We start from the raw sequence: 12,478 nt of genomic DNA on the forward strand, positions 1-12,478 counted from the left end.
TCAACATAATCTTTTGTATCTCAAATAATATTCCCTGGCTTCTGTACCCCAGGATGTCTAAAATAGGTAATAATATAAATTAAGTTTAAATTTCTAGGTACTATCTACATATTTGGTGAACTATTGTTTTTTAAATTGTTTTCCTTGCAGTACAGAAGTTAAGTTAGTTGGTGAATTTTCTGAAGTCACCCATGATGTAAATGTAACAATATAACTCATGTGTTTAGTGTTTTACAGTGTACAGTGTTCAGTTTCTTTGTAGATGCATTTCCATGTTACTTATCTGTCAGCATTGTGATGTCACATGAAGACTTGAATCTTTTTATGTCAGGACTTGGGTGCAGTCTTGAACACTGTAGCTCTGTTTTAACAGAACTGCCATTCTGAAGCTGAACATTTTAGACCACATAAAGTAACTCTGTTTTTTTGCATGTGGGCCATGTCTCTACTCCAGTGATCTCTGTAGCTATTAGATATATGTCGCATAAAAATGTAGATGGTTAAAGCCTAGATATTTGCTTATCAGTGGGACCTAATAGGTGAATTAGCCATAGAAAACTATAAATTTTGGGACTATGTGACTGCATGGTATTCTTTAAGGATCTACTTTTACATTACCCAGGTTTCTATTACCAACCTGTAGGTACTCAATCATTATAGTTCAGTCTAACTTGAAATCTTGATATAGAAAATGAAAACCATCTGTTTTTCTGTTAAAACAGATCTTAAAAGGGCAGTTACTTTTTTTCTAGATGCATGTTATAGGTGGGAAAGGTTTCCCTGTGTGTTCATCATGGTCTTTTAACATAATTTGCTTTTTGTTTTTTTAGAAGGAAAATGGCAAGAGCCAACTTCATATTCTATAAGTGACAAGTTTCCCTATTAGCCATACACATAAGGTAGCGTAGTGTTACTGAGTTCAGTTTGCAATGGGAGGACTAGGATTACTTAGGCACCCACAATAATATCCTTGTTGACTGAGGGACTTCAGTGTGTATTTACCATCGCATACTAGAGCCCTGCTGCAGAAGGTATATGTCTAGCCTGACCAGGTAACCCTTTATCCATGTTCTCATTTGCATCTTTGCGTACCAGAGATGGGAGAATCCTTTTAAGCAGTGCAAACTTGCTAGCCCTCTCTCTAGCAAGTGGAAGTGGGCAGCAGTCAAGATTGACACAGCAGTTTTGTGTTCCCTTGTGGCTTGCTGTCAGCAGCAGCCCACACGTGCAGAAGGTTGTTTGAAGTGGGCTTGCACATGTTTCCATAGCAGCAGTCATCTTGGTGATTTCTGTCATTTTGGACTTCTTTTTTCTTTTGCTTCTCTGTTTCTCGCTGATGCCGGATTAAACAAACAGCATATTTAGGTCAAGGAAAGAGATGTTTGCTAATATAGATGCTTGGCTAAGCATTCTGGGAGAGTGATTTCTTGCAGCAGATGAACATTCTTTGTGCCTTCCAGCAGCCTCTGCAGCAGGGTGGCTGTCTGGCACTGTCTTTTTCATTTTAGGCAGGTTCTGAGACTCGAAACAATCCCAAGCAAATCACAGGAGCTGGCAGTTTTCTGGTAACCATATATACATCTCTGCTTATTTGTTCGTTTGTATTAACAGTGAAGCAGTCTACTAGAAAATTATACTGTAAAGGTTTTGGTGCATCCAAGGTGTGTCATCTTGTTTTTGTACCACCCTCATGTTTTACGCTCGAGCTTGGATTTTTTTTGTCAGGCGCTTGGGCAGGAGCAGATTCTAGTACAACAGCTCAGCTTCCCTTCTGTTCTGGTGCCGGCAACTGCCTGTCATGAAGATGGTACAGTGGGAACCTGCTCTGAAGAGCCAAGGAAGATGATGTGGAAATGGAGTAGTGATTGCTAGAAATCTGAACATCCACACCTTGGGGATGGGTTGCACTACTAGTGTGATTCTGTTTAAAGGCATCCGCACCGTTTTTGAAAGAAACTGTGCTTATATGTGTAAGCAGCAAGGAGAGAATAATGTGCTTGAATATACAGCATACAATTGGACAAAAGAAGATTCAGAACTATTGATCTCCTCCTGTCTGGTAAATGCCGTCTTGCTTAATTAACAAGTAGTTTGATGGTGTTAGAATAAACTAGTCTTTAATTGTAAAGCAAATATATTTATTTATTTTAATATGCTTATGCGTATATAAGCCTGTGTGTATAACTGGGTAATTAGTGGTCTTAAATTTATATTATGATGTGCCTGTTTATATGTGTGAGATTCAAAGCTTAAATACATACGGAGATTAGAGCTGGAGTAAGGTATTTGTTACCAAATAGTTTTCTAAGTTAGCTTTGTGTGCTTATATGTTCTTGGTATAGTCTCAGATATAATACTTGGCAGAACATGTGTTTAGGGTATTATGTATTGAACCCTTCACCGGTTTTGGTGAGTTATTCAGTCCCTTTACATCTTAGCCTTTTACTTGGCTTGATTTTTCTTACTAATGGTTTGTGGTCTGTCCTTCGATTCAGGGGGAGGAATTGCAAGGGAGCGTGAGAGAAAACTGTAATGGGTATGAGAAAAATATTGATAGTTTTGTTATTCTAAATCCAACTATTGGTAATGTTTTCTGGGTGAACTCTTGAGAGTAAAAGGAAGCTTGTGGATGTTCTGTGTTCTTTCCTCCCTTTACAATGAGAGGAGGTGGCAAGTCACAGATGGGTGTGCCCCTCCATGGCCTTCTCACCAACACCAGGCTCAGGGGGACACTGCGTGTTGGTTTCCTCCTCCCTCACGATGCCTTGCCATTCTCTCTCCTGTTCTTATCACCGTTTTTGTCAAAACGAGTGAGAATCATACGAGTGAGAGTTTCTGTGTGTGAGCCTGCCAGCAGCCCCGGTGTGGCGAGGGCGAGGTGTGCGGAAATGCCAAAACCTTTCCTGGTCATTAGGCTGTCATCTGAGACTGAGAGGGAATGCCGGCAGGCCACATGCACCTCAGAGTCAGATCAGGTCGCCCCAGCATTGCAGGAGCCCCAGAAAAGAATGCAGTTTGTGGAGGCGTTTGTGTAAGCTCTCAAATACTTGGGAGAAAGAACAGGAGAGCATCACTTGTGCATCAGATGCATTTTGGAAGGTGGTGTTACGAGTGGGTATGGAATTTAAGTGATGCTGATTTAACTATTAAATATTTTAAACTGTAGTGTATTTTGGAATATGCTTTTGAGAATAACTGGTATGGAGATTAGGCGTATCAGCTCATTATGGTATGTGTCCCATTAGCGTCATCCATAACCCTGACGTTCTAGGATTACTCGGCCAGTGTGGGCAACACCTCTCATGCCACTGGCTTCTGCCCCTTCAGGCCACGCTGACTTGTCTCTGGTTAACCCATCTTTGAGAGACTCTGCTTGTTTTTCTATCTGATTGCATGAGGGAGTAGTAATGTGCCAGGGGCTTTGTTGGCACTCTGGTACTGGATTTTGAAACACTGCTCCTGGGCGCTGGGTCAGATGCTCTCTCCCTGCCACCCTTGTCTGCACCAGCAGACTGAGAAAGGTGACATGACCAATGTGTGTGCATGTGGCCGAGGTGCTGTGGGTGGAAAGATTTGCCCTCTCACTCCAGACTGATCACCCTGCTTCTGCCCTTGACCTTGTGGCCTCTTCTCTATGTTGCAGTCAGTGGTTCTTTGAAAACAGAAAGTCAGACTTTCACTCCTTTGCTCAGAGTCAGATCCAGACACCTTACAGGTCTGGCCCAGCAGGCCCGCCGGCCCCTACTTCCTCCTTGCTGCCCATTCACTTCTCCCCCTCTCTTCATCCCGCACTTTCCTCGGGCCCTCAAGCTGCCTCAGTGTACTCTCCTGGGACTTCTCCACCCACGCTTGCCCCATTTCTTCCTGGCCTCCTGCAGGGCTTTGTTCAGATTTCCCTTTCTCGGTGAGGTTTCTTGGCCACTGGGGTAGCCTTGGTGCATTCCCAGCACACCCTCTCTGGTACCTCATAATATTGCCCTCCCCTGATGGACAGTTAGGCAAGAATAAGAGCATAAGGATAATAATAGTAATTAGCAGCAAGTGTTACTTACAGCACTTAAAACAGGACTAAGATTTATGATGGTAGGGATTTTTGTCAGTTTTATTCACCACTCTGCCCCAACAATGCCTGATTCATAGTAAGTTCTCAATTAATGAGTGAATTCTGGTGAATGGTTTTATGGTTTTGAACTTGGATTTGAAGAAGCTGTTGAGAGACTGGTTTTAACCAAAGTCTTTTTTAAGCATATTTGGTAGTTTTCCCCAAACAGCAACTGGCTGATCCTTGATAGTCTCCCTTACCCTGTTGACCATTCAGCTTTCTAGAGTTATACTTGCCAACCCTTTTGTCCTGGGGCTACACCAAGAAGTCATGTGGTCCAAGACTAAATATTCCATGGGTTTGCTGTGGTCGTGCTTGACCACTGATGGTACTGTCTTTGGATATTACCCAGACTGGCTCTGTTGAGACTTGTTCCATGTCATAGGCATTTGAGGACCTTTGCATTCTTTGGTTTGAGCCAGCCAAACCCTTTCTTAAGGGAGCCCTTCCTGTTGGCACTCTGTTGAGCACCCTCCATGCAAAGGGAGGGTGACCTTCTCTGCAGGCAGATGGGAATCCTCGTCAGGGTCCTCAGCTGTCACTGGGAGGGTGTCTTCCTTCCTCCAGCCTGCGACTCTTTCTTAACTGTCAGCACTTCACCTGCTCCTCAGAGTATAATCCCCAACAGGCCACTCAGTGCATACCAAAACTTGTGGAGGAAAAGTTATGTTCCTGAAGGATACCCGAAGGGCTTGACGTCAGTCATTCCTCTAGGGACTCTGAATATCCCAGATATCTGCCCATCTGTCATAACCCCACATGCATGGACTACTGCCTTCTGGCTTGATGGAATTGCTGCTTCTGAATTAAGCTTTGCGTTTTTCTTTTGGCTGACACTTAAGGGCATCATAAGGAACATCCTTATGAAAGTGATGTCTCCTACGAAAGTGTTGGTGAGGGCATTGCTAATTTGCTTTTGGAACTGTGAGACACACTGCAGTGTGGTAATTGAGAGGGCCTACTCTGGATCCAGCCTTTAAGGGTCAAATCCCAAATCCACAGCTTGTTAGCTGTGTGACTCTGGGCAATTTACCTAGCTGCTCTGTTCCTCAGTTTCCTTATAAATGCAGATAATAACAGTGCTTACCTCATATGGTTATTAAATGAATGAATGTGTCTGAAGTTCTTAGGACAGTGTTTTACACATAAGCTAGTGCTAATTGTTAGCTATTATCATAATTATTTCTAATTTTTAGTGTCCCTTTATGAGGAGCCCTGGAAGGAATTTCTTTTCTCTGTACTCTGAATGGCTGTGCTTTTCCTGAAGAACTACTTTGTTTATATTTTATATACATTATGATTTATGTAGCTGATCTCACCCACCCTTCCAGTTGACTGTTAAAAGAAAGCTTAGTTCCAAACATATAACCCAATTGTAACAGATACATAGGCTCTTTGAAAATTATTTTTTTATATTGTCCTTAAATTGTGCTGCGTAGTTTCCTGGATTGCTATTTTATCACTTTATGCTTTTTCTCAGCTGCTTATTGAAATAATTTTATTTTGCATGTATTCATGTAAATCACTTTAAATCCTTCTGGCAGAGTATAAATTAATAAACTAATAGAGAACCATATACTGAAGAAAAAGCCTTTTTATGATCATTAAGGTTGACTCTAGAGCAAAAACCAGGTGTCTTGAGTGCAGACTTTAGCTTTGTAAGGTGCAGAAGTGCAGTCTTGTACAGGAAGTTTCTTTTTTATATCTAAATGGCATGAATCAGCCCCATGGTCTGTAGTGTATGGGAAATGGGCCTCTCTGGTAATTGTGGACTGACTGAATTGCCAGTGTGCTACGCTTAGATTTTGACTAGTAATTCTACCACTATGGAGGGGCAAGCCTGGGTTGGACTAGGTTAATTCCTGAGTATAAATTTTTTCTAAAGTCTCCCTTTTCTAATTAGCTGAATGTATTAATTCAGCTCATTACAGAAACAACTTCTGAAGCTTGTTCTCCTAGAGACACTTTAGTTACAGGCATGTCTTATGTGGTCATACAGAATGAATGAGGAAGCTCACATCCCTGTCAGGGTAAGGCTGACCCAGAGGATGCAGAGGGCACTGTGAGTGGTCGTGAAGGCACCACTCAGCTCAGGCACCTTCCATGAGGAGGTGCAGCTTGAGCTGAGACAAAACACTTGTAAATCCCATTTCTCCTTATTTGAGAAGGTTTGTGGTATGGGCATAACCTTATTGACCAGGACTTGAGTTGTTTTACTCATAGCCGGTAATATAATTTTTCCCTTGTCTCTTACCATGTCTCTGGGAGAATTGAGGAATTGTGGGATTATTCTGGGCCTTGTTCTCTTTTTGCTGATAATCACTGAAGTGGAAGAAGCCACACAGTTGTAACTCTGACAGCAGCTGGAACCCTGTCAACAGCTTCATGGAGAGCAGTAATGAAGGCAAACTGCTGCAGGTCCCAAGGGGGGAAAGCAAACTTTCTTATCTCCAATTCCATTTGTGACATGTCTGGGGTAATACAGTGATAATTTTTCTTACTGAATATTCATATTTATAATCTTTCTTATCTTCCATAAAGCTTTGAAGTTTTTCATTATTCTCCTAATTTTAAGTTTTGCAACGTCTTCAACACATCTTCAGCCTTTGTTACTATATAGAATTTTATTAGACCACTTTAGTCCCTGCAGGCAAAACTGTCCTTGTTCATTTAAAGCACCTATTGGTTATGAAAGTCCTTTGGTTTATCATATGTGCACTGTGCAAAGAGAACAGGTTTGTAGGTGATATGCTCTCTAGCTCGTAAAAGCCTCTAGTCCTGCTTGTGGGTGCTTGTTTGGAGGTGGGGAATGGGTGGAACTGGCTGGTAGGGAGGAAGGGGAGATAAATGGTATGACTGACTAATGTAAGTGAAAAATCATATAATACCTGTCAGCTTGAGGCAGTGGGGAAAGTAAAAGCTGGATCTTGATTATTTGAGGTGGTCTCTCCTTTTTCCTGTGCTATTGTAGCCGCCTTGAGATATAAGAAAGCAGGAACCTGTTTGGCTGCCTTCTGGAACACTCCCTTGGTTCTAGGTCCAGTCATGGGACCACAGCTTTGGGTAGGTTGTGTTTTCCATACCCAGTGGGTTTTGTTGCCTGTTTTGATCACAGCACTAAATTGAGCTGATGTTTTCAAGGAACAGTCTGCTCTGATTCCTAGATCCATTTCCTGCATCCTGAGCATGCACTGTTCTCTTGATGCTGCTTTTTATGAATGCAGCTAGCATAAGAGAGTACTGCACCTTTCCCCAGTGCTTTTTAAAACTTACCATCTTATTAATATTTATTATTTTATAAGTAGGTGATTAACTTTATTACAGAAACTACGTATGCTATGTGTGCTACACAGAGGTGTAACCAGTGATTTAAACATATTGAGGCAAAACCTTCCAGAATTTCATTCATGTATAGCATTGTTCATAAAATATATGTAATTAGTTGCTATGGACTAAATTGTGATTCCTTGCACCCGCAAACTCATATCTTGAAGCCCTTATTTTCAAAGTGGGGCTTTAATCCAATAGGACTGTGGCCTTGTAAGAGACATCTCTCTTTCTCTCTAACCCCCCACCCGTGTGAGCCCATAGCAACAGGCAGCTGCTGCAAGCCAGGATGAGAGTGGTCACGAGGAACTGACCATGCTGGCACCCCAACCTTGCACTTCAACCCCCAGAACTACAAGAAAATAAATTTCTGGGGTTAAGCCACCCATTCTATGGTATTTTGATATGGCAGCCCCAGCTGACTAATAAATATACAAGTATAGTAAGTGTGTTATTTTGTTATATAGTTTTGTAACTTGCTTTAAATAAACTCCACATATATCAGAAACCTCTTTCCACATCAGTAAGTATACATTTATATCTCATTCTTAATGCCATCATTTCATTTGTGACTGTTCTTAGTTCACTTCAGACTACTTTGATGACATACCATAAACTGGTTGTCTTATAAACAGCAAACATTGCTGGGAAGACCAAGATCAAGGTGTCTGCTTCCTGGTTCCTACATGTCCATCCTCTCACTGTGTTCGCACATGGAGGAGGGGGCGAGGGAGGGCTGTGGGGTCTCTTTTATAAGAGCACTAATCATCTTCGTGAGGTCTCCACCCTCATGGCCTACTAACCTCCTAAAGGCCTTACCTCCAGATACCATCACATTGGGAATTAGGCTTCAACAAATGAATTTTGAGGAGACACAAGCATTCACACTGCAGGATGAGACATTTTATTTAACCTATACCCACTATTCCATTTTTTTCCATTCATAAAATGCTTGTGATAATTATCTTTGCATATATACTTCAAACACTTGTCGAATTGTTTGCACAGATTTCTAGACCTGGAATATCTGGGTCAAAGTATATTTGCTTTTTAAAGGATTTCATTTGTATAGCCAGATATGCCCTCTATAAAGATTATTTAGAGATTAAAAAAAATAAAGACAAGATTTTTTTCTCCACTTGTGGCTTCAGTTTGCTTGCATTATTGCCTTTATTAAGCTGTTGATGGAATTATCTGCTGAACAGAATGACATCCACTTAGATTACTATATATTTAGGGAAGTAACATAGTCATACTGGGGTCAAATTAGCACTAATTTTACCTCAACTCCTGGAAGCATGACCACTAGCATTCCTAAATATCCCCCGAGAATTCTGAAATGTTCCATTGTGGGGGCTGGAATGTGTTTGTTCTGGGAGGTCTTCACCCTTTTTTAATAGTTGGTAGTTATTTCATAGATATTACAGGAAAGAGCACCAGAAATACTGAGTAGAAACAGATGAGTTATGTTCCTATTGCTTTGCTCAAGTCTTACTTTTTAGATATTCAAAGTAGCTGATTTGTTTCTCCTACAGATTTAGTATGAAGCAATGACTTTTGTGCTTTTTAAAAGTTAAAAATTGATTATCTTTCATATTTAGAATATGTAATTCTTATAGAAGATTTAGAGACGACAGAGAAGGACGAAGGGGAAAACAAAAATCACCCATAACTCCACAGCCCAAAATAATTACTGCTTAACATGTAGTGTATGTTGTCTAATACCTCTCACTTATACAAATACAAATACAAATACAAAAACAAATACAAATATAAAAAATGGTATATGGCATACATAATTCCTGACGCCTTTTTCACTAATCATTTTCTTATGCTCATAATGTTTTAAAACAGTGTTTAATATGTGTATAATATTCCATTGTACTGTATATACTAGAATTTATTCAAATGCTTTTATGTTGTTAGGCATTTAGGTTGTGGTAAATTAAGATTACAGAGGACATATTTATCTAAAAATCTATGGATCTATAATTATTTCATAGGCTTGATTCATAAACATGAAGTTATTAAGGCATTTTTTTAAAGGCCCTTTAAAGCATATTGCTTTATTGTTTGATGATTGATCCCAGTTATATTCCCACCAGCAGTGAATATTACTCTTGTTTTACATATGATTGTGAAGATCATTTTTGCCAGTTTAAGAGACAAAAGGTACAACTTTGAAACTCCAAAACCTTTGTCATATTCATTTAAAATGTATCTCCATTTTGTCATTTGCCTTCTAATTTATATATTTTCTTTATAGTATTTGTTTTACTAACAGACGTTTACATATATGTGATAAGCATAACCATCTTTCCCTCTGTGATTTCTTCCATAGCTTTTATGCTTATCTTGCTTGTCTCAGATCAGACATTCACCAGCATTTTAGTTTGGAATTTATTTCCTTGCTTGTCTATTTCTTTATTTGTTTGTTAAGTATTTGGCTTTTTTGTCCAACAGTCCTGGAAACAGTTTTTGTAAATAAAGTTTTATTGACACATAGCCATACTTGTTTATGTTTTCTGTGATTGCTTTCACAGTTGAGCAGTTGTGACAGAGACTGTAATATTTACTAACTGGCTTGAAATATTAGCTGGCCTTTTACAGTTTGCCAACCCCTGCTTTAGTCATTCTAGCATTTATTTGGATGTATAGTTTAGTTGAGGCCCTAACTTGATTCCCTCCTTACCCCCAGCACTCATTTTTCCCAGTCCCATTTAATTCCTTACCCATTGATTTGTGATACTGCCTCCATGTGTTTTATGTTCTTTTGTATACTAGGTTTTTTGGGGTACCATTCTATGTTTATTATAGAAGCAAATTCTTTTTTGTTCTTTTTTTTTATTAAGGTATGATTAATATACACTCTTATGAAAGTTTCACATGAAAAAGTAATGTGGTTACTACATTTACCCATATTATCAAGTCCCCCCCCATACCCCAATGCAGTCATTGTCTATCAGTATAGTAAGATGTAACATATCCACTATGTGTCTTCTCTGTGCTACACTGTTCTCCCCGTGATCCCCCACACCATGTGTACTAAACATAATATCCCTCAGTCCCCTTCTCCCTTCCTCCCCACAGCCCCTCCCACTCCCCTCCCCCTTGGTAACCACTAGTTCCTTCTTGGAGTCTCTGAGTCGGCTGCCATTTTGTTCCTTCAGTTTTGTAGAAACAAATTCTTATCCAGCTGTCAGCTCAATTGCAATTTAGCAAAAATGGAAACAAGAAATCTGGGGAAAGAAATGTAAATTCTACATTTTTAAGGTGGAATAAACAGGCTACACTACATAAGTCATTGAATTAGGTAGTTTCATTTCATTCATAAAGCATATATTAGTATGTCATTGAATTAAGCAGTTTCATTTCATTCATAAAGCATATATTAGTAAGATTCAGGAGCTAAGGATTAAGACTTAAGTGTAACATACACAGTTGACCCTTGAACAACCCAGAGGTTATGGGTATTGACCCCTTGTGCAGTTGAAAATTCATGCATAACTTTTCATTCCCTGAAAACTTAGCTACTAGTGGTCTGTTGGTGACTGGAAGCCTTACTGATAACAGTTGATTGACTCATATTTTGTATGTTATATATGTATTTATATGCTGTATTCTTATAATAAAGTGAGCTAGAGAAAAGAAAATTCTTTTTCAAATTGTCACAAATCTCCAAAAAATTTTCCAATATATTTACTGAAAAAAATATGTATGTAAGTGGACCTGTGCAGTTCAAAGCCATGCTGTTCAAGAGGCAACTGTATTTGTAAATTTGTTTCCTTGTGAAATAGCCTGTTCATAAAGAAGATCAAGCTTGTCTTTGTTAAGACTCTGTGGTGCATTTTGATGAAAGAAAAATTCCAGCTGCATCCTCAAGGAACCTTGAGTTGAATCTACATTTTTTTGTGTATCTGAACTTTGCTAACAAAAGGAGCCCTGGCAAAATATAAGCAGAAATACTAGCAAAGTTTCCAAACCAAGTGTATTTGTTTCTGTATCTTAATAGATGGCAGGTAAATTCTATTTTTCTTTTATATATTATATGAATTCTAAAGATAATTTCCTTCCTTACCTAAATTTTATGGTATGTGAAGATTTGGGTATGTGTATGTCTCTTTGTGAATGCTTGTGTGACTGTATTTGTGTATGTGTAAGTGTATTTTTTGTTGTTACCTCAGTCAGAATATTGGATAAAGGGGTACTTCATTTTTTTCAAACAACAGTGAACAATCAAAGGCTTTATCTTAGAACGCATTTCAATAAGCATTTGTTTCTCTGCCAAGGAAAAATCTATATCCTAGAAAACTGAAATAGATGTGACTTGTGAAACTAAGCAGAGGGATGACATGGAGCTAGTTGAGGGGATTTCTCTTTTGCTCTGGAGTGGGGTCTGCCTGTTCTGAGCCCCTGTGATAAGTCTGCTTATAGAATTCTAAGATGTGGGCTTGCTGGCATTCTGACATGCTAAATAGTTTTACCCTTCTGCTTTTCCTGTATGTTCCTGTAAGTTATTTGCTATTCCCTGTATGTTGTCTAGGCTTTGTGCAATAGCTAACAGCATCAGCAAAGAAATGGTCTAACAAGTTATTCTTGTTTTTCTCTGCTTTCGTTATTGCTGAAGAGCAATCAGAAGAAAATTCTGAAACTTTTTCCTTGTTTTTTTCCCTTTTACTAGAAGTAACTATTTCCTCTACTCACAGTGCTTCTTACACCAAATGAGTGGGTTTTTCCCTCATTTGATGAAGCAATTTGGGCACTACCCCAAGTTAGCACTGACCCTACAAGTTGGGGGTTCAGTCCCATAAAACTGCCTCTACTTCAGAAGCCAGCCTCAAGCTCCAGGTTGTCCCCTGTGTTTCTAACCAAGCTGCTGTAAATCCAGGGTTGCACGATCCCCTCCTTGGTTTCAGTAATTTACTAGAGCAGCTCACAGAACTCAGGAGAGCACTTTATTTATGATAACTGGTTTCTTTGAAAGGACACAACTCCAGAACAGCCAAACAGAAGGGATGCAGAAGGCAAGGTATGGAGCAGGGGTGTGGA

At 39.6% G+C, this 12,478-nt stretch overlaps 1 protein-coding gene across 20 annotated transcripts in view; it reads left to right on the plus strand.

Annotated features, from left to right (window-relative positions):
* The window catches only part of DOCK9 (dedicator of cytokinesis 9), a 273,892-nt gene that overhangs the window by 58,786 nt on the left and 202,628 nt on the right, over positions 1 to 12,478 (plus strand). For 3 of the 20 annotated variants that reach the window (XM_037024992.2, XM_073212412.1, XM_073212411.1), the window contains exon 1: positions 1,210 to 2,059. The exons of 6 other annotated variants lie outside the window; for them this stretch is intronic. In XM_037024992.2, coding sequence (XP_036880887.1) covers positions 1,898 to 2,059 — 162 coding nt within the window. In that variant the 5' untranslated portion in view covers positions 1,210 to 1,897. Of the gene's footprint in view, positions 1 to 1,199; positions 2,060 to 12,478 lie in introns of those variants that run through there. 11 more of the 20 variants (XM_037025006.2, XM_073212422.1, XM_037025014.2 and 8 more) reach the window with 7 other exon arrangements.

Source organism: Manis javanica, chromosome 9 (genome assembly GCF_040802235.1).
Source record: "Manis javanica isolate MJ-LG chromosome 9, MJ_LKY, whole genome shotgun sequence".
Taxonomy (NCBI): Eukaryota; Metazoa; Chordata; class Mammalia; order Pholidota; family Manidae; genus Manis; species Manis javanica.